This window comes from Lycorma delicatula, chromosome 9, assembly GCF_047948215.1.
Source record: "Lycorma delicatula isolate Av1 chromosome 9, ASM4794821v1, whole genome shotgun sequence".
In the NCBI taxonomy this organism is placed as follows: domain Eukaryota; kingdom Metazoa; phylum Arthropoda; class Insecta; order Hemiptera; family Fulgoridae; genus Lycorma; species Lycorma delicatula.
In genome coordinates, this window is record NC_134463.1 from 9,781,985 (window position 1) to 9,802,749 (window position 20,765).

General features: G+C 29.2%; 1 protein-coding gene across 2 annotated transcripts in view; it reads right to left on the reverse strand.

Annotated features, from left to right (window-relative positions):
• LOC142330226 (nuclear pore complex protein Nup85-like) overlaps positions 1-20,765 on the reverse strand; it is a 42,509-nt gene that overhangs the window by 17,240 nt on the left and 4,504 nt on the right. For both annotated transcript variants that reach the window (XM_075375378.1, XM_075375379.1), the window contains exons 2-6: positions 16,819-16,927; positions 14,425-14,608; positions 10,917-11,062; positions 7,626-7,885; positions 762-884 (exon numbers count right to left, since the gene is read on the reverse strand). In XM_075375378.1, coding sequence (XP_075231493.1) covers positions 762-884; positions 7,626-7,885; positions 10,917-11,062; positions 14,425-14,608; positions 16,819-16,927 — 822 coding nt within the window. The remainder of the gene's footprint in view (positions 1-761; positions 885-7,625; positions 7,886-10,916; positions 11,063-14,424; positions 14,609-16,818; positions 16,928-20,765) is intronic.

Consider the following 20,765-nt stretch of genomic DNA (forward strand, 5'->3'; position numbering starts at 1 on the left):
GAACAGGAAGTGAGGAAAGTATCAATTTTATTGTTCTTATTAAAATAATAATTTCTATTATCTTTTCTGCTATTACCTTTCTTAGCTTCATTCTTTTATATGGTGACACGTTTTGGAACCAATCCACTGTCAAAACTTATTACTTATAGTGTGATAAGTTTTCTACAATACAGTTTTATAGTGCAATACAGTAATAATAAAAGAATGAAACATTTTATCTCTATCAATTTTGCCAAAAAATAAATTATTTTTGTTTTTATAAATATAAAATTTGAGTAATCCAATTCATTAATTTCCAAAATACAATAAAAATTTTATAATTTTTTTCCGTAGGATTGAGAAAAATAATATTTTAGCATATGAAAGCAATAAAATATTTACTGGTTCTATGTTTGCTTTTGATACTTATACTAATCTTAATAATTTCTCAATAAATTACTGATGATGGTAATTTATTTATTAATCAAATTTTATGGTTATACATTTTTAGTTTCTGTAAATGATTACAGAATATTCTCTCAATTATTTAAAATCAAAAATCATATAATTGCTTAACTCCTTCTTCATAAATAAATTTATTACCACATATTTATAACCTTTCAACTATATATTTTGATTTGCTTGCTGAAGTACATTAGAAGTGCATGATTAAATTGATGATTACGTTGATCCAATTACAGACTAGTCCAATATTAAGTAAATTATATCTAAAATAGGATTCTTTAAAAACTAGTTAAACAAAAAATATGAAACAAAACTACCTTCATTATAACAGTAAGCTGAGGGCTTGAAGAAAAAACACCAGCTTCAATTTTACTAGTTACATTTGTCTGCCATGTATGCCATCTTGTCTTGAATTCTGCAGTAGACAAACCACCATATATCTATTAAAAAAAAATCAGTTAACAGGATAGTGTCCAAATCACTAAAACCAAACTAAAATTAATAAAGAAAAAGGTAGAATTCATATAGCAATATAAAATTTTAGAGCACATATTAGAATTAGCTTGCGAAATTAAAATCTGACAGCCTCCATATGCACTAGATTTGGCAAAACATTTTCACAAATACAGGTTATTTATTTCACCACGTATGATGAACTGAAGGATGCAGTGATGTTGCGTGGATCAAGGAAAGACTGCCAGTATTCTTCATTGACTGAAAGAAAAAACTGGTTTACCATTGAAAGAAATGTGCAGTTGTAAATTGTGATGAAAAAAAAAGAAAAAAAAAGTAAAATATATGTAGAAAATAAAATGTACTTTGTACCGTATTTGTTTCATTTGACTATCTCTTTTCAATTGTGTTATGAGTGACTGTGCATTAATTTTCAGCACTCCTCATATAGATAATAATGATACAAGTGTACAAAAAAGATTCTCTGATAATGATGAATGTTAAATATTACAACGTAAACCTGCTGGTTGCTGAAAAATATGATATTCACTTAAAACTCTTTTAAAAATCTCACTTAAAACTCTTTTAGTAAATAATATTTTAGATTACAGTGAAAAAAATATACTAATTTTATTCTTTACTTTCATCAAAAGATCGTCAGTCACAATGGTGAATAATATCAAGATTATGATTTAAACATTGAAATTTCATACAGTGATGGAGCACAGTTGCACTTTCAACAATTAGAAACAGAAAAAATCAAAAATGTTTCTAGAGAAAGTTAAATGGTTTAGGAAAAGAAACCAGAAACTGTATATTTTTTTTAAAAGAAATAGTTCAAAAGAAAAATAAATCTGATTTATTCTAGGTAACCGTGTCCTAAGAATTGAGAGCCTAGCTACAGGCAACAGGTGTATCCCCTGGATTGTGGATGGGGGAAAGGCCATCAGTATAATGGGTAGCTGTGAATAAGGGGTGTCCCAAATAAGCATCTTGGACAGGCAGCAGCAGCACCTGTGGTATGGTGGGATACTGTGACCTTCAACCTCCTCGAACACTGGTCCTGACGATAGTTCAGAAGTAGATATAGGGGTGACCCACCTGGGTACTGCCAAGAGGGAGAGGCAATGTATCTAAAAAATACCACTAAGCTGAAAAAGGTCTTGTGACATGGCGAGTGTCAGCTGCCAGTAAATAAATCAACATCTCCTTCAAGCGCAGTGACAAGGGTAGTAAATCAGGGGCAGTGCGTAAAAGGACCTGACAGGAGATAAAGGAGAGTGTGGAGAGGGTGGAGGCATTACATGTTAGAATCATACGACCCAGGTTATCAAAAGTCTATGCAGCAAAGGTGGGATGTGTTGAAGAAAATATGGAACAGTTCTTAGAGAAACTGGAAAGCTGCATAGACAATAAGGAGACAGTAATATCAGGAGACAGAGAGAAATGGAATATAGAGGTATTGGGACCACATAGATATGGAGGAAGAGGTGGGAGAGTTAAAATAATGATATAGATTTGTGAACAGAATAACTTCATAGTGGGTAACTCATGGTTTGAAAAGAATAGAAACAAGGTTATGAGGTACAGATGGGGAGAGAAAAGAAAAAAATTGGTAATTGACTATGTGTGTTAGTTGAGAGAGTGAGAGAGAGTGATAAGGAGGGACCTAGTGGATGTGAGGGTGGTGAGTGAAGAAATAGTGATTGGAGTAGACCACAGGTTGGTAATGGGTAAGTTTAGATTTGGCAAAATTCCCAGAGTGAAGGTTATGAGGGGAAAAAATTAAAGTGTGGAAGTTGAAAGAAAACAACAAAAGGGAAGAGTTTAAAGAAGAGAAAAAGAAATGCTTACCTACAGTAGAAATAAGAGAGGTGGAGGAAGAGTGGGAGTGCTTCAAGAACACCATATTGGATAGCAGAGCAGATATGTAGTAGAACCAGTGGGAAAAATAAACGAAAGGAAAAAGTGGTGAATGATGATGTAAGGACAGCAATTGAAAAGAAGATAGCGTGGAAGACATGGAGACAAAACCATAAAAATGAAGACAGAGATAAATGTAGGGAAGCTACATTTATGAATGTAAGAAAGTTGTAAGCAGAGAGAAGGGCAAATGTTGGAAAGAGTTCACAGAAGAGCTGGAGAGGGACTCACAAGGGAATAAGAAAATGCTGTTTGGTGCCATTAAAAGTAAAAGAAAAGGGAGAGATGCGCAAAGTTTATTAAAAATAATCTAAAAAACATCTAATAGTAAGAAAGGAAGAAGTACTTTTATATGGAAAGAATATTTTGGTGAACTCCTAAACCCAAATTGTTTGGAAGAAAGAAAGGAGGAAAAGGACAAGACAGGAGCAAGTGGCGTGAGGACAGAAGAGGGATGTTATATAATAAAGGAATGTATGGTGCACAATAAATCTGTAGAGTGAAGAAATTCAGAAATTTTGGTATGAAGTTTAGTGCTGAGATAAGTACAGTGATTGTGCAAGACAGAAAAAAGGGAAATTCAATGGGCATAACTATGAATGGTAGAAAAATGGAAAGGGTAAAAGCGTTTACTTATCTGGGAACAGTTTTTTCAAAGGATGGGAGAATGGCTGAAGAAATAAGTATACGAGTAGTGAAGGCAAGTGGATTTTATCAGAGTGTAAGAAGTCTAGTCTGAAACAAAGAGGTACCTTTGCAATGTAAGAGTTATGTGTAAAGCATACTTTGTACCAATTCTTACCTACACGGAAGAAACCTGGACAGGGTCAAGTAGAGGCAACAGAAATGAAATTCAAGAGAAACATGCTAGTGAAGACCAGAAGGAATAGGGTAAGGAGCAGTTATCATTAGAGAGCAACTGAAATCAGGAAGCCTTGTCGAGTCAATTGGAAAAATCAAAGCTCAGGTCTTTTGGATATATTGAAAGAGGATGGATGAGGGAAGATTACCAAACAGGATGATGCATAAAGAGGAAACAAACAGAAAGACCAAGGGTTAGACCAAGAATGAAATGGATAAATACAGTGATGGAGGAAGTGCACAAGAAAGGTGATATGGTGAGAGTAATGGAAGAGAGATGGTTCATGGATCGAGGCAGATGGAGAAATTTTGTAGAAGGCCCAACCCAAGGAAACTTGAATCAAAGGGAGCTGAAAATGATAATATTCTTCAGAAAAGTATACATGTTCTTAATGTGGTACTAAATATGTACATTAGAACAAAGGTTTAAGGACTGTAAATAAAGATAATACTATCTGTAATTTCAGCAGGTTATAGTTATATGTAAATAAAATGTATTCCTAAATAGGAAAAATCTTAATTAATGACCTGATTTTTAAATTAAAATGATGTTTAGTTGCGAGCTACTTTAAATACAAAAAAAATCAGTCCAAATAAATAAAAAAGCTGAATAAACAAAAATGATTGTGAACTATGCCTTGTTTTAATAAAATTCCAAGAATAGTTATTTTTAAATATATATGCAGAAAATATTTGATGAATGTGAATTTGGTTCTTGACGATTAATGAAATAATTAATTACTATTCTGTTAACATCAGAAGTGTTACAGTTCATAGTGTAAATCTGTATACTATAACTTACTTATACATTTCTAATTGGTTGGTAGGCTTTCATTCACTAACAAACTCCAAACACCATCTCTGTCTAGTTCTCACCAACAAGGGACTATAACCTTCACCAACCATTGCTCTTCATAAAATAAAGTACTCCTACTAACTACAAATATAATTTTGGGAAATGATTCTCAGTAAATTTCAAGAATATTGACATGATTTTATGTAATATATGTCTTACATAATACATTAATAACACATATTATAAGTTGTTATAAATCTTTTATAACATGAAAATACAAATTTTTAAAATAAAAATTTGTTAAATTATCAACAGCCAAAAGAAAAACTGTAATTATTACCAAATACATGCAAGTTTTTAACTGATCTAGCAAAAATAAAATACAACTTTGAATTCTTCCCATGAATTTTTTTAAGGTTAAATGATTGTGCACACTAAATTAAAAAAAAAATTCACTCAAACATAATTAGTTGTATGCATACATTTATATAAATCGTCACATATGTTCTCCATATCAGATTTTACATTGTTTAAAAAACATAAAAACCAAAAAACTGAGCATTTAGCAAAACTTCATGTTATTTATAAAACTGTGCATGACAAATTTATAAACTGAAACAGAATATGATTAAGTTTTGTGATTAAAATTAGCTTCTAACATGTAAAAAGTTGTGAAATGAAAAATTAACAATTTATCGTATTCTTTTTTATATGAAAACAAATGAGATATTATGAAGGACAGCTGAGAGGTTTACAGCCTGACACATAGATGGTGCCAGCAGGTCTAACTTCTTACTGGCATTCTAAATAGTACTATCCATTGCTAGCTTGTACACCAAATTTCAGGTTAGTAACTCTGTTAGTCTATGTTTGACAAGCTACTGAAAATGACAACTTTGTTACTTTCAAGAAAGTGGAGAATCACTATGACAGTGCATCCAATACATTTGTCAATCGTCACAACAAGTAAAATCAATGAACTAAAGTTCCAATTGCTTTCCTAACTGCCTTATTCGACATATTTAACACCCAGTGACTATCATCTATTTCCTAACCTCAAAAAATGGCTTGGTGGATAATTTGAGAACAATAAGGAAGTCACTGATGCTATAAATGGGTATTTTGAAGATGCATTAAAGCATCATTATGAAAAGTGTGTTAGTCTTTGTGGAAATTAAACTGAAAAATAAAAGCAAAGAAGTCCAAAAAACCTGTTGCTTTCTTTGTCAGGCCAGAAACATTTCAGCCCACCCTTGCATGTACTGCAAAAAGATTAGTATATTTATTTTTAATTTCTGTTCAAACATGTCATCATAATTGAAAAGAGGTGTCTTAAAAATAACCTGATAGAAAAGGGCAGACAGAATGAGAGGGTCAATCTATTATTAACACATAACTGGCCCTCTTACTGGAAGTTCAGTAAGATCCACCAAATCTCATATACTAGAATGCCTCCTACTTTTCTGGAAAATGATTACCAATGCAGCGACACCAATCAACATTGTAGTCAGTGGATTAACTAATCAGCTTGAAATCTTGAAAACTTCCACGGATACTGGCCAAAAAGCTTATAGAGGATTTTAATACCAAACAATAATGGCAGATCTCATGGAATGGAAACTACAGCTGCCAATGGATAAAGGCAATCCATGCGCAAGAGCTGGGCTTTAGTTTATCAAGACAATTATGGTGTAGAATTAATCATATAAGAATTGGGCATGGTAATGTAATTACTTTTTGAACAAATGGGACGAGTTACCTGCGGCTGGTTGTGAGTGTGGTGAGTCACTCCAAACTGTTGAACATCTAATTAAGTACTGTCCACAGCGAGCATACAAAGGAGATCCACAAAATGTATATCAAGCTACCTTACCTGGGCTGAAAAAACTCGATATCAATTTTTAGCTATATTGAAATTTATAACTACACCCATATAAATATTATATATGCTCCGATATTATAATTGTTTGAATATTTAAGTGAGAGTAAGAGGTCTGCCCTCTTCTCCCTGGTAGATCAGACCGCCCACAGCTACAATTTAAGCTAATGGCTTAAGAATTGATCATTGTGATCGCTACAGGAACCAGGTCTAAATCTCATTGTTGTGAAGAATATTTTCTTGTGGTACGCATTACTACTGAATAGACTCGTATTAAAGAGACATTTACAATCACTCACAGCTTGTTTAAAGTCCTAGTAAAGCCAGTTATTTTTACACGGATTTGAATACTAGATCGTGGGTACCGGTGTTCTTTGGCGGTTGGGTTTCAATTAACCACACATCTCAGGAATGGTCGAACTGAGAATGTACAAGACTACACTTAATTTACACACATACATATCATCCTCATTCATCCTCTGAAGTATTATCTAAACTGTAGTTACCAGAGGCTAAACAGGAAAAGCAAAAGCTTGTTTAAAGTATTAAACTAAGCACCAAATTTGTGCTTCTGCGAACTGGGTTAGCTAGTTACGAGGGCAACAATGTAGGACAGAGGAGATGTCCGAAAGAACCCTACAGTGAAGGTGAAGACCAAGTCAAAACTCACTGATGTAAATGTCTACTGAGACATTTATATCAATGGCATCCCAACTGGGGCCTGACTGGTGACTATGATATGTAATCAGTTAGAGGGTCAAAAGACAACCTCCATTAAAGCCCATCAGGGCTAGGAACAGCGGGGTTGGTACGGCAACCAGAATTGTCACAAGGCAGATGCTTCCCCTATGAGGGTTGGAATGTTTGAATATTTAGTTTTAATATTTTAGACACAACTCATCTATGTACTATACGATAAATAAATAATACTGGAAGTTCAAATTGTTAGAATCAGATGTTCATTTTCTCTTCTCTATTGTTTAATATTATTGGCAGTTTTGTAAACAAGTGCATTTATGCTACAACAAAACTTCAACTTTTCATTCAATCATTTTTGACTTGAGGAGGAAAATCCCATCTCCTATACATTAACAAGTATACAATTCATTTCATAACAACTGAAAACTATTTAAACAGATGAAACTTGATGGCTCCTGTTAAAAGTGTCTTGCAGTGAACTTGTTACAAACTATGTTTTTTATAGTGGACTTTATAAATTTAAATTAAAATAAATAATAATGGTATGAATTAAAATGATCAACAGGTTACCGTATAAACAGGTAATGTACGTAACACAGATTCCGCTTGAAGAAAGACATTTTTATCAGCATCAGAATGTAAACGTAGAAGAGCCCGAGCAACTTCAACACTACCTTGCATAATGAGTCCAATAACAACATCCCAGTAATCATTATATCTTAATTCAGCACCCGGATCTAATAGACCGGTTAATATTCTACCAGCAGCTCGCTCAGTATCTGGGAAATGGAAGCGAATCCATTCCAACAGGTAAGGTAAAACAACATTACCTAAAAAAAAAAGAACATGAATTCATTAAACATTAGTTTTTAAATGAACTGAATTAGCATAAGTTTATGTGCAGTAAAATCCCAACGATTCAAATGGATAAAACTGATGAAAAACAAACAAACTGGTATTAATAGAAGCATGCTTTACTTCAAAATCTGTAACAGTAATTGCCTACTGACCAAATACCTGAATGATAAATTACATCTTACTGTATTATTAATGTATCTCAGCTAAAATATGATATTGACTATTTTCAATCTTATTAGTCTTCATACATATATTTAGGCTTTATGAATTTCTCTATTTGACCAAAATAAATTGAAATTGGATATAATAAAAGAAAAAATAATTAATACACAGAGATTTTTTAATTTCAGTAGATATCCCATGGGACCATATCAACCCTTGTAAATATGCTAATCAGATCCTTCTATTAAAGAGCAAAGAAACGGGAAGTAGCAACAATATTTCTCCAGTGTTTTATAAACTTAACATCGCACCTTTATGTGTTGTTCAAAATGGCTTAGAGGTACACCAAGTGCTTCTGTCCCTTTGGTACGAAAAAAAGTCATTGCAGTAAGTAAAACTGATATTAAAAAGTATGTCAGTTGTACTAATGGTTTTCCTAGCATCAGTCATGGTTATGATTTCACTGCCTGTAAATTTCATGACCACATTCACTGTTATTTACCATAAATCCATTTAACTGTGTGCCCATCAGATTGATCATATGGGTTCATGTTTGTAATCTTAAACCATAACTTTTCATAATTTTTTTATTTTATCACATTTTAAACATTCTAAGATTCACTGACATAGTAAATAAAAACAGTTTTTAATGTATGAAGTACTGAAATGTTTTCCTTGAGTTTTAAAATATTTTCAAAAATTACTGAAATCACAGTTACTGAACGCTTAAATTGCCTAAAATATGCCTAGGTTAAAAGTTTCATAATAATTCAATAAAACCAGTTTTATTGAATTATAACAGGTAAAAAAAAATCTTTTGTTCATGCATATCATTATACCATGGGATTTGATGGTTCAAATCCATATCATCAAAATAATGATTAAAATCTAAATTAAAAAAAAAAAGATTTAACTTCATTTAATAGCATTCTATGTATTTGTTTCATTCAATAACACAATAAATAATTTACTACTTTTCCTTCAAGACCAACTAATTCTTACATATTCTACTCATTGTTATTTTAATTATCTTCATCTTGAAATAAAGGAAAATTTCTCCTGGTTGAAAATTATTACGAACAACATTGTTAAAAGATACATGGATATGATATCTTTTTCCTTATCATAAGAAACAATGCAAATCATTAACTTTATATCACATCATGCCTTCATCAGGTCATATGAAAACTGGCAATGGTAAATACACAGATTCCAACAGATTATCAAAATTGAACAATAAAGGGTGGTATTTTGGTGTAAATAATTTGTATTTGTTAATGGCTAATGCTCATAACAGTCAACGTCATTTAAAATATAAAAAAAAAGAAGAGATTTATTATTTTTGTACTTTTTATCAATTCTAAATCTTTTAATAATTGTTTAATAAATATATTAGTGACGTATTTAAAAAATTAATTAATGGATATAAGATAAAAATGCGTAAACCTCTTTCCTTATTTTAAGATAACGGTATATGCAGAGAAAACATAGGAATATACACAATGAAATATAATAATAAATGAATTAAAAATGAAAAAATATAAATAAATATGAACTGAACATTCATTATCAAACCACAATAGTACAACAGTAAACATAACCATTAATATTGTTACTGCATTATAGACTGCCAAATCAGATGACTGATGATTTAGGTGAACAGTTATGTACATAAACATTATTTAGTTCTAAAATGCTATCCTAGTGTTTCACCCACTGTCAAAATAACTTTTAACTGTTCATCTAATATACAAATAAAAAATCAGTTACTGGTATCTTTCCATGCCTAAATAGAATAAAAATGTGTTAATGTAGAATTAATCTTAACTGATAACCATAAAGGGCTGAAGTTTTAACAATAACAATAACGATTTAAAAAAAATAATCTGTTCACCACTAATACATACACATATATATTAGGCGTATATTCATTAACACTACATTAGATTTTAAAAAAGGAAAAAAACAACCTCCAAGCATTAATGCACAGTCCATATACATTAGTACATTGAATAAGAATACTTTCAATAACAATAAAACAAAATCTGATAAAAAGAAGATCAATACATTTCTTTTTTTAAATTATCTAATATCTCCTTAAGAAAACATGAAATTGTTTCGCTAATAACTGGTGAAGTACTTTCTCACAATTTCCATCTGTGCACAACTTACCTTCCAGGTTACCATTATTCCATTTGAACTATTTTCCTTCTTTATTCATCTAGTTTTCAAGACCTGAACTAAGGTATTAAGCAATAATCACCACACATACATGTTACTGTCCTAATCAGATATAGTGTTAACATAACTGTGAATAGTATATTTTCTTACTTAAAAAAATTAAACATGTGAAGATAGATAAGGTGTACGGAAAAGAGATGTGCAAAAGATAATGCCTCAAGTTAGCAAGAACTAAATTCTTTACACTTTTCAGTATATAGTGTTGTTGATTATTAAATTTCTTATATTAAGTTAATGTTTGTCACAGTACTTTTTTTAGAAAACTTATAGACCTGATATAACTTTAGGCTTGAAAGCTGATTTACATAGAGTTCACCAAATTAACACAATAAATTTTATTTGGATATAAAATAGTAAGGTACTGTCATTTTTTAAAGTAATAAGGAGAACTGCATCCTAGTAAAACATAAGCAGAAACAAAGATATGAGTTTAAGGATATAATGGAAAAAAAAAAATGTAAGAGTAATGTGAAATCTATCTAACAAATATAATAATGGTCATGAATTTTACGTAATGCTTTGAAGGCTATTTAATTTCTAAATAAGATAATATACACATTAATGTTAAAACACACGTTTATGTAATTAAGTTCAACAAACCTGGTACAGCATCAACATATAAAATTTCACATAAATGCCAAATAAGTTCTATGTTATAAAATATTGCTATGTAATCTTGTTTTTTATCAGTAGTTAATAATTCATCAGTCATTTGAAGATTTTCAATACAAGCTCTAAGAATTGATCTGAAAATAATAAAATAGATTTTTAACTCAGGAAATAATTTCAATAACTACTACCAATTAAATGTATTAATGTGATGTTAATGATTAAACAATTACCTAATTAGTAGTTATATTCCAATTTGAGAATATAACCCGCTACCTCTTCAGCAATTAGGACCATCCACTTGCCGAAGTTTACAAAATTATTTTCTCTGGGAGAGAGGGCAATCATTACATATACACATACATAGACTCCTGTTCATCAAAAAATTGTCAATCTACAGAACAAAATCATAAAAAGAAAAAAAACCTAAATATTTTATACCTTTAATTAAGTAAAAATAACTAATCATCACATCTGAAGGTTCCACAACACCTCTGTCTCGGGGAGTAGTATCCCAGAAACTGAAGGATGTAAAGTAATGTTAATGGTCAAAACCCCATTCAATGAATTCTTAACTCATAAATCACAAAAGTTAATAAAGGTAAGTGCAATTCTTTATATATTGGTTATTTTGGTGGCAAATGACCATAGTAGCCAACATGCCATTTGTAATATACAATATAAGTAATAAAATAAGTAAAACATAAATAAGGGCAACATAAAGAAGGTTAAACATACTAGCCAATTTATTCAAATTTAATATTTATTTTCTTAACTTCTTTTAATGTTAAAATTAATCATGAAATTGAAAAAAAATCAATAATAATAGAATAATATTTTTTAAATCTTTGCATTTTTCCAATCCCCATACCTTTTTAAATACAAGGGAGGGGTAAAAAGTTCTCGGCATCATACAGAGATGGCATTAGTATGCTTAATTTCTCAACAGCATCGTATGAATTCATTCTTCATTAGTTTAGTATAAGAGTTTCAAGTCGCTGCATGACTTAGTAAAGTATTTACAGTCCATCAAGGTGGAGAATTAGGGAGTTTTCTGGAAAATTTACTAGGAAATTCATGAAGTGATTAAATACTTTTTTCTGAAAGGCTTTAAGAGAAAGGAAATTAAAGAAGAGCTTGATACGACGTTGGAAAACTCTTCTCCATCTAATACAACAGTTAAAAGCTGGGTCACAAAGTTTTAAATGGGTTGAACACACATTCGCAATGAACCATGTAGGGCGGCCCTTCTCAAGCGATTATGCCAGAAATGATTAAAAGGTGGATAAAATTGTTTTGGCAGATCAACGAGTGACAGTGAACGAGTTAGCAGAAACTAGGCATGTCAAAAGAACATATGCACAATATTTTGCAAAGAACATTTGAGCATGAACAAGTTGTGCAGTAGATGGGTGCCGTGTTTTCTCATGCTCTACTAAAAACAGTGCTGAAAAAAACATTTCAAGCGACTGTCTCAAGCTCTTTCAATGTAATCCGGAGGAATTTTTACGTCGACTTGTGACAGTTGATGAGACTTGGGTTATCACTACACTCCCAAGACAAACGGCAGTTAAATGGGTTGAAAAAGGTCAACCTGCTCCAAGAAATGGGAAAATGATTTTGTTTGTACAAAATAATTATGGCAACTGTTTTCTGGGATGAACATGGAATAATTTTCATTGATTATCTTAAACAGGGTGAAACAATAAATGGTGAATATTATGCAACCCTACTGCACCATCTTGGTAAAGAAATTAAGGAAAAACATCTGCATTTGACAAAAAAAAAATGCTTTTCCATCAAGACAATGTGCTCTGCTCACAGTTCAATCACTGAAATGGGAATAAAATCAATGAATTATGGATCGAATTGCTCCAAAACTCCATATTCACCTGATCTGGCCGACTATCACTTGTTTCCTAACCTAAAAAAATAGCTTGGAGGGAGAAATTTTTGACTAGTAATAAAATTACTGCTGCCGTAGATGGAGTACATCAAAATATACCCAGAAAAATGTTATCTTCTTATCCAGGCCTGGAACTTTTCATCCTGCCCTCATAAATTATTAAATGAATTGACAGTTAATAAATACCAACTACATGAGACACGAGATGCAACATGATATAAATTAAAATTTTATTCAGATTAGAACTTAATTATAGATAAAAATGAAATTCTTCCTCACTATATCCAGAGAAAAAAAAACTGTGAAAATCTTGATCAGAGAAGGATACTAAAAACAAAATTAATAAAATATAGAAAAGTATTCTAGTCTAATTAAGTCTATATTAATGTGTAAAAATATATATATATGAAAACAGGAGTCAAGAATGTATGTGAATATAAATAAATAAATAAAAACTGCACAAAATAAATAAAAAGTTTTGAAGGTAACATAATTGAGATTATATGAAAACAAATTTCTAAATGTGAAACAAGAATGAAAGAAATTCATGGAATTTTAAAATAAATATTTATAAAAATTCAGTAGAGTAATATTTCATTAAATAAATAGTTTAATTTTAAATAATCTGGGAAGATTAATATTTACATATTTATCATTTATTTTTAGGCTGATCTAGAAATTTCATTAAAATTTTTATAATTACTATATTCAAGAAAATATATGACTTCCAGTTCAGTTACATGAAAAGTTTTTTACTTTTTAACTACAACTTAAAAATCTAACAATAATCATGTTTTAAACAAAGAAAATTATACAAATTTTAAGAAACAAATACAGTTTTTTTTTTCTAACAATGCAACATTTAAAAAAAGCAAAGTAAAAAATATAAAATTAAAAGAATCACTTAGTGTAAAGTTATTATATCTAAATTTATAATGTAATATACACTTTTTTTACAAAATGATTGAAAAGATTAGAGTTGGCGACTTAAGAATTTAGGCAGTAATATAGGAATGACATCTTTATTCACAATCTGAAAAACCATTTTGATTCATGTATTAAACAGAATGTTTAAGGGATATTTAGTGTAGCTTTATTTAATCACGACAGTGACACATTAATCATGACATAAGTAACTCCATACAACGATACATTCTTTTTTCTTATAAATAAGCACAGGTGTACTTATAATCCTGGTATGATTTTCTTTTAGATGAGTTAAAATGCTAAACTTGGATACCAATTCATACTGTGCATGCTATAACTATTGTACTACATTAGAAAGACTCTGAAAAAAAAGAATCATTTCTAGTAAAATAATCTGGGTTTGACATTAACTAATACTTGTTTTTAGATGTAACGCAAAATTATTAAATTTTAATCTGACTTCATATATTACAATAAGACACTAACACAATAATCAACTTAACTTAATTAAGTTGTTAATAAAAGAGTGATGATTAAAAATTGAATAGCCAAAATAAAATCAGAATAAAGTAATAACTCTAGATGCAAGATGTAGAAGAGAGAAATAAAAAGTTATTCACATTTAAATTTTAAAAAAATACAAATAAAATAAAATATTAAAATTACCTGTACTGACGACTCAGTTTTAATGTTTCGGGTCTACTAGTCTTGCTTGGAGTTAATTTTTGACCAGACAGGAAAGTACCACAAGCCTCATTGACTAATTTTCTAATAACTGGTTCAAATAATATTGAATCAGGTCTAACCTGATGGACTTTAGCTTTAATTGGTGCAAATCCACTTGGCTCATCTGTAAAATTAAAACAAAGAAAAAAATAATAAATTGAAATATTTATGTCATTTTATTCACATATTAATAAAAATTATTTTATTGCCGACATCCATGATGAAGTGGTAGCAACTCTATTTTTCATCTGAAAGGTAATGGATTCAAATAATAGTCAGGGTTGGCATATTTCATATGCTACAAAATTCACGTTTCATAAGTAACTATAATCAGGCGGGTAACTACTAATTTACTAAAATCTATAAATAAATACTTGATACAGTTCAATCTATGAATATGTTTTTTGAAAAATCAGAAGAAAATCCAACTACTCTAGTGTGTTAATAGGATTCATATACTACATAATAGGTTAATCAGAATCCATATAAACTATACTGTAAGTAATTTAAATTTATTACAACCATAAAACTTTAACATTATTTTTTTATTGCATCTCAAGCTGTTACAACAACTTCTATTAAAAGATACAGCCCCCCCCCTCCCACACCTTTCAGGGACTCTCAAACTGAGAGTATAACAGGTCTTATAACCTTAGGGATCCTTAGCTGATTGTAACATTATCAGACTGAAATGGTATCTATACTAATACGTAATAAAAATGAACTAATGTATAATAAAATAATGCATAATGTTCTGATACATATACTATTTACTATTCTCTATAAAATTCTAAATTTAGAAAAAATAAAATTGATGTAAAAATTATTATTTCAAATTATGGCATTAATAATAATAATAATGAAAAAAAAAGATAAATAAATAAAATTAGTTCACAAAATACAGTAACAGGACCACAGGATAATTTATGATGACAGTTACATTTTTTGACAATTGAGGATTGTATTTTTGGTGTTTAAATATTCAGTCAAGTAATGATCTGAGTGCATAGTCTAATTGAAGTAAGATATAGGAAGAGTTTTTGTGTAAAACCTTCGTTGTTAGAGGAAGGTGCAGGGAACTGCGCTTTCACAAAGAAGATCTTTGTAACTTGATAGTTGAGGGTAGTAAGTTATGAGGAATTTGCAACACTTGTTTTGTTGGCATGAGGATGGTATTTTTGATGTTTAAAGACTAAATTAAATAATGATCTGAGTTTATAGTCTAACTGAAGTTAGATATAGGAGGAGTTTTTGTGTGAAACCTCTGGTGTTAGAAGAAAGCATGGGAATCATGCTTCTGCGAATCAGTTAATTTGATAACTGAGGGTTGTAATTTATGATAGGTGGTCATGGTTGGAAGAGGGAAAACGAAAGTGATAAAAGGTTGTGTAAATACACTGATGGAAATGTCTGCCAAGGATTTGCATACGTGGCATCCTGACAGAGGCCAAACTGATGACTGTGTTGTGTAATCAAGTTTAGAGGGTCTAAAAGATGACATCTGGTAAAGCCCATCACGGCTAAGAACAGAGGGGGTGGTATAGTGACTGGGATCGTCACAAGATGGATTTCTTCCCCAAACAGGGGTAAGGATGACAGTTTCATTTTAAACCCACTCCAAAAATAAAAGGTGTTTTCCAAAGCATTAAAGGGAAATAAGCTATGATGTAATTATTGCAACCAACAGATAGTTTTATATACTTACTGTATGTAACATACAATGAAAATAGATCACGATAATGAAAAAAAAAAGGATTAAAAATAGAGAAAGTACAATTCCAGATTTATTTTTCATTATTTATATTCAATCTGATATTATATACCTTGAATACATTATATTGGGAACACGATATTTCTGTACTGTCTTAATGATACAGTTTGGTGCAAGAGATCAGACCTGTGGAAATCATGCAAGTGGCAGTAATAAATAACCCCTATCCATCACACCTAATCCAGGACTTCTTAGTCAAACATGGTATTTCCAGTAATGGATTGTTGTTTCTGGAGGTTGGCGCAGAAAGTGCCCTCATTTGACAATCAGGAAGAAATAACAACATGACAGCACAGTTGGTAACCATTCAAGAGAGGACTGCAAAAAATATGTTTCCTGCATTCAAGGACCACTGGAGATTGAATGCATGGACTTATAAGGGGCTTATTTTAAAGGAGTATAAGATTGGAAACCGCTATCCAAGCGTTTTTACTTTTTCTCAAAACCTATTGCTGCATATGTTTTGAACAGATGCCATATGTTATTATTTATTAGAAAATAGGATCTGTTTCACATTAACTTTATTATAGTACTACTGTTAATAATTTATACACAAATCTTACCATTGGAACTACCAAAGTTGACATGATTATATGCATGTATACCAAATTGTCCAATTCCACACCACTGCAGAGTTAAACCAGCTCTATCACAAATATCATCTGGTATTAGCTGTAAAATATGATAACTGATGATAAATAACAAAACAACAACAAAATTAAAAAATAAATAGTTCACAACAGCTGACTTTGCTATATTAATAAGACAGCTTTATTCAACCTATTAATAAACTCAAACTATTAGTAAATAAAATATTGATGGTAAATATTGATTACATTCTATAATTTTTTTTTTAATTCATGTTGAAAACCAATAAATTTCTTTTCTGAATGGAAGACTTTACTTCTCTGTTCAAACCTATTTTTATCTTCTTATATTCTGTAATTTTACAACATAAATAACAAAATTCTTATAACAATCTACAGAATGATAATGTTTTTAGCTTTTACCTTCCTACATATCATATTTTTTTTTACCTTTGTTTCACACTTATTTATTTTCAAATTAAATTTCTCTCTATCAATGATGACAGATCATTTAGCATATTTGTCAAACTCAATTATAATTTTAGCAAAAAGGAATATGTTTTTTTATAAAATATTTACACTTACAAAAAATTTTTAATATAATTATCTGACTGCTTTCAGAGTCACTTCTCCATCATCGGAGATTATTTGAAGTTTTTAATTTAATATTCATGTATATAAGTTTTTATGAATAATTATAATTAAACTGAAGTTAAAATTGTTATATTCATAATAGTCAATTAATAAAATAAGTTAATAAAAATGTAACATCATGTCCGTAAGATGCATACATCTATTATGAGATATGAAATGAAATAGTACTAACCTATTGATTAATAATTATTGTATAATTTGTTTACATAGGATATCATTATCGAATTTGACTTGTTTGTTCATTAATTTATTATTATTCAAATATATATGAGATTTTTCTAATATGCTGGTTTTATGTTGATTGTTAGTGTATTCTGATATTTTAATAAATTCGTTAGGGTTACAATTATATCCAGTTTCTAAAATGTGTTTAGCAAAAATAGTTTCTAAGATGTGTTTCTTTACTATTTTTAATTATACAATTAATATATAAAAGACAATAAATTTATAAAAATAAAGGATGCTACTAATAAAATTAAAAAAGAAATAACATCTAACAGTAAAAAAAGCAAATACATATTCGAGGATAAATACATCAAACAATATAATAAAACAACTAATACATATGCTCCAATATTAAAAGCACTACCTAAAATTCATAAAGACAACATGCCTATAAGACCCCTTATAAATTACGTTAATACACCTACCTATCAATTAAATAAATCTTTATCCAATACATGAAAAGAATACCTTAAAATTGAGAACAAACACAGTTTAAAGAATAGTTATGAATTAATAAATATAATCAATAATAAAATAATACAACCAAATTTATAACATTAGATACAAAATATATGTACACAAACATTGATACTAATAAAACCATACATATAATTAATAACAACTAAATCAGAAATAGACAATAAAATACATGAACTAACAAATTTATTAGAATTATGTATGAAATATAACTATTTTAAATTTAATAAGTATTATAAACAAGAAGAGGGTCAAGTATGGGATCTCCACTATCCGTTATTTTAGCCAATATCTTTATGAATGAACTAGAAAACACCCTGGTATCCAATATAATCAATAAACATCAAATTATTTTATATAAAAGGTACAGAAATGACATTTTAATAACATATAATCAACAATTTAACAACAAAGAAAACATAATAATTGAAGAAATGAATTCCTTAAATAATAATATTAAATACACTTTAAACAGGGAAAATAATAACAACATTAACTATATAATAATTTCCAAATTTGGACATTAAATTTAACAAAACTCTTATTACTGATAAAATCGATACAGACATATATAGAAAGCCAACCAAACAGGATACTATAATATATTTCACATCTTTTCATCCTTGGAGTCAAAAAATGGCAACCTTTAATTCATTAATTTACAGAGCAGTAATACTTAAAACAATAATATAAAATTAAATAACATTAAACATACAGCTCTAAATAATGGATATGATAACTTAATACATAAATTATATACCAGATTAAAAAATAAAATATAGCACAAAAATAAAATATATACAAGAGCAAAATAAAACTAACAAGTAGCAATGCAATAAATGAATACGCTAAAATTGAATACAATATAAATTATAATAAATTTAATAATATATTTAAAAAATTTTAATTAAAAACAGTGTATACAACAAATAATAAGGATCCTTCTATAACAATAAATCATGATATTAATTACAATTTAGAAAAACAAGGAGTGTGTATTCTTAATTGTGAAAACTGCGACCTAAAATATATCAGAATGACAAATTGTTCATTCTCCATAAGAATTAAAAAACATATTAATTGTGTAATTAAAAATAATAAAAATAATAGCATAAAGATCTAATTTTGCTAAACACATTTTAGAAACTGGATATAATTGTAACCCTAACGAATTTATTGATTAGAATACACTAACAATTAACATAAAACCAGCATATTAGAAAAATTTCATATATATTTAAATAATAATAAATTAATGAACAAACAAGTCAAATTCAACAATGATAGATATCCTATATAAACAAATTAGACAATAATTATTAATTAATATATTAGTACTATTTCATTTCATATCTCATAATAGTTGTAAACATCTTACGGACATCGACTATTATGAATGTAACAATTTTAACTTCAATTTAATTATAATTATATATTAAAACTTATATACATGAATATTAAATTATAACTTTAAATAATCCCTGACTATTGAGAAGTGACTCTGAAAACGCCCAGATAATTATATTAAAAATATTTTGTAAGTGGAAATATTTTATACAAAAAATATATTAATACCAACGGTGTCACATGTTTAGAAAATTAAATAAAAAGGAATATGCACATCAGCAAATTTTAATATATTCATTTTTTTACTTTGATAAATTACTGTGCTTCTTACAAAACTGTTTTAAATAATTTATTACCTCTTCTTCAAACAAGCTGCTAAAGTAATGTTGATAGACTAAATTTTTTACACAAGAGAACTTTGTTTTCTACTTTAATACGTGGAGTCTGCATGATAGAATCCTGTTTAATAAATTATAACAAGATTGTAATTTTTTTTTTTTCAATTAAATTAACTGAGAAATATATTAAGTTTAATTGATAAACAAAATATATATATATATATATATATATATATATATACACTCAGAAACATGCAGCTAAAAAGATAAAAAGCAATAAATTATGTTTATGTCTTTAGGTGGTGCTGCAATCTGTTGGGTTTTTTTTAATACAAGTTTTATTTCCTGCAGTAGGAGAATGAACAAGATCTGACTATTTTTTTATTATGTAACAGAAATCTGACACTTATAAGCAAATTTGGGAAACCTGTCAGGCTTGAGCTGAGACCAAAACATTAAATGTGCTCAAGAACATTGACTACAAAGTGCACTTAAATGTAAATTTAATGTAAAAATATGAATTTTTTAACATTATAAGTGATTTTATTTGATAATTATTCACTTTTATTTTAAAACAGATTTTAACATTTGCACTAAACAAATATTCAATCCATTTGAAGTGACCCACGGATGGTTGTTTGACCAATTAAAAAAAATCGCAACTTACCCAACTGTTTCCTACATGTCTCAGGACCTTAAAACGATTTATTTTTTTATTTTTTATTTACGCAGTTTAACTGTGGCGGCCATTTCTGTTATGGTATGCACACCTATTTTTGTGACTGTAAGAGTTTAAAGAAAAAATCATAACTAAACAACTATTGGTCTTGGAAGGATGAAACAAAAAGATTATAAAGGTAAAAGATTGGTCTAGTGGTTTAT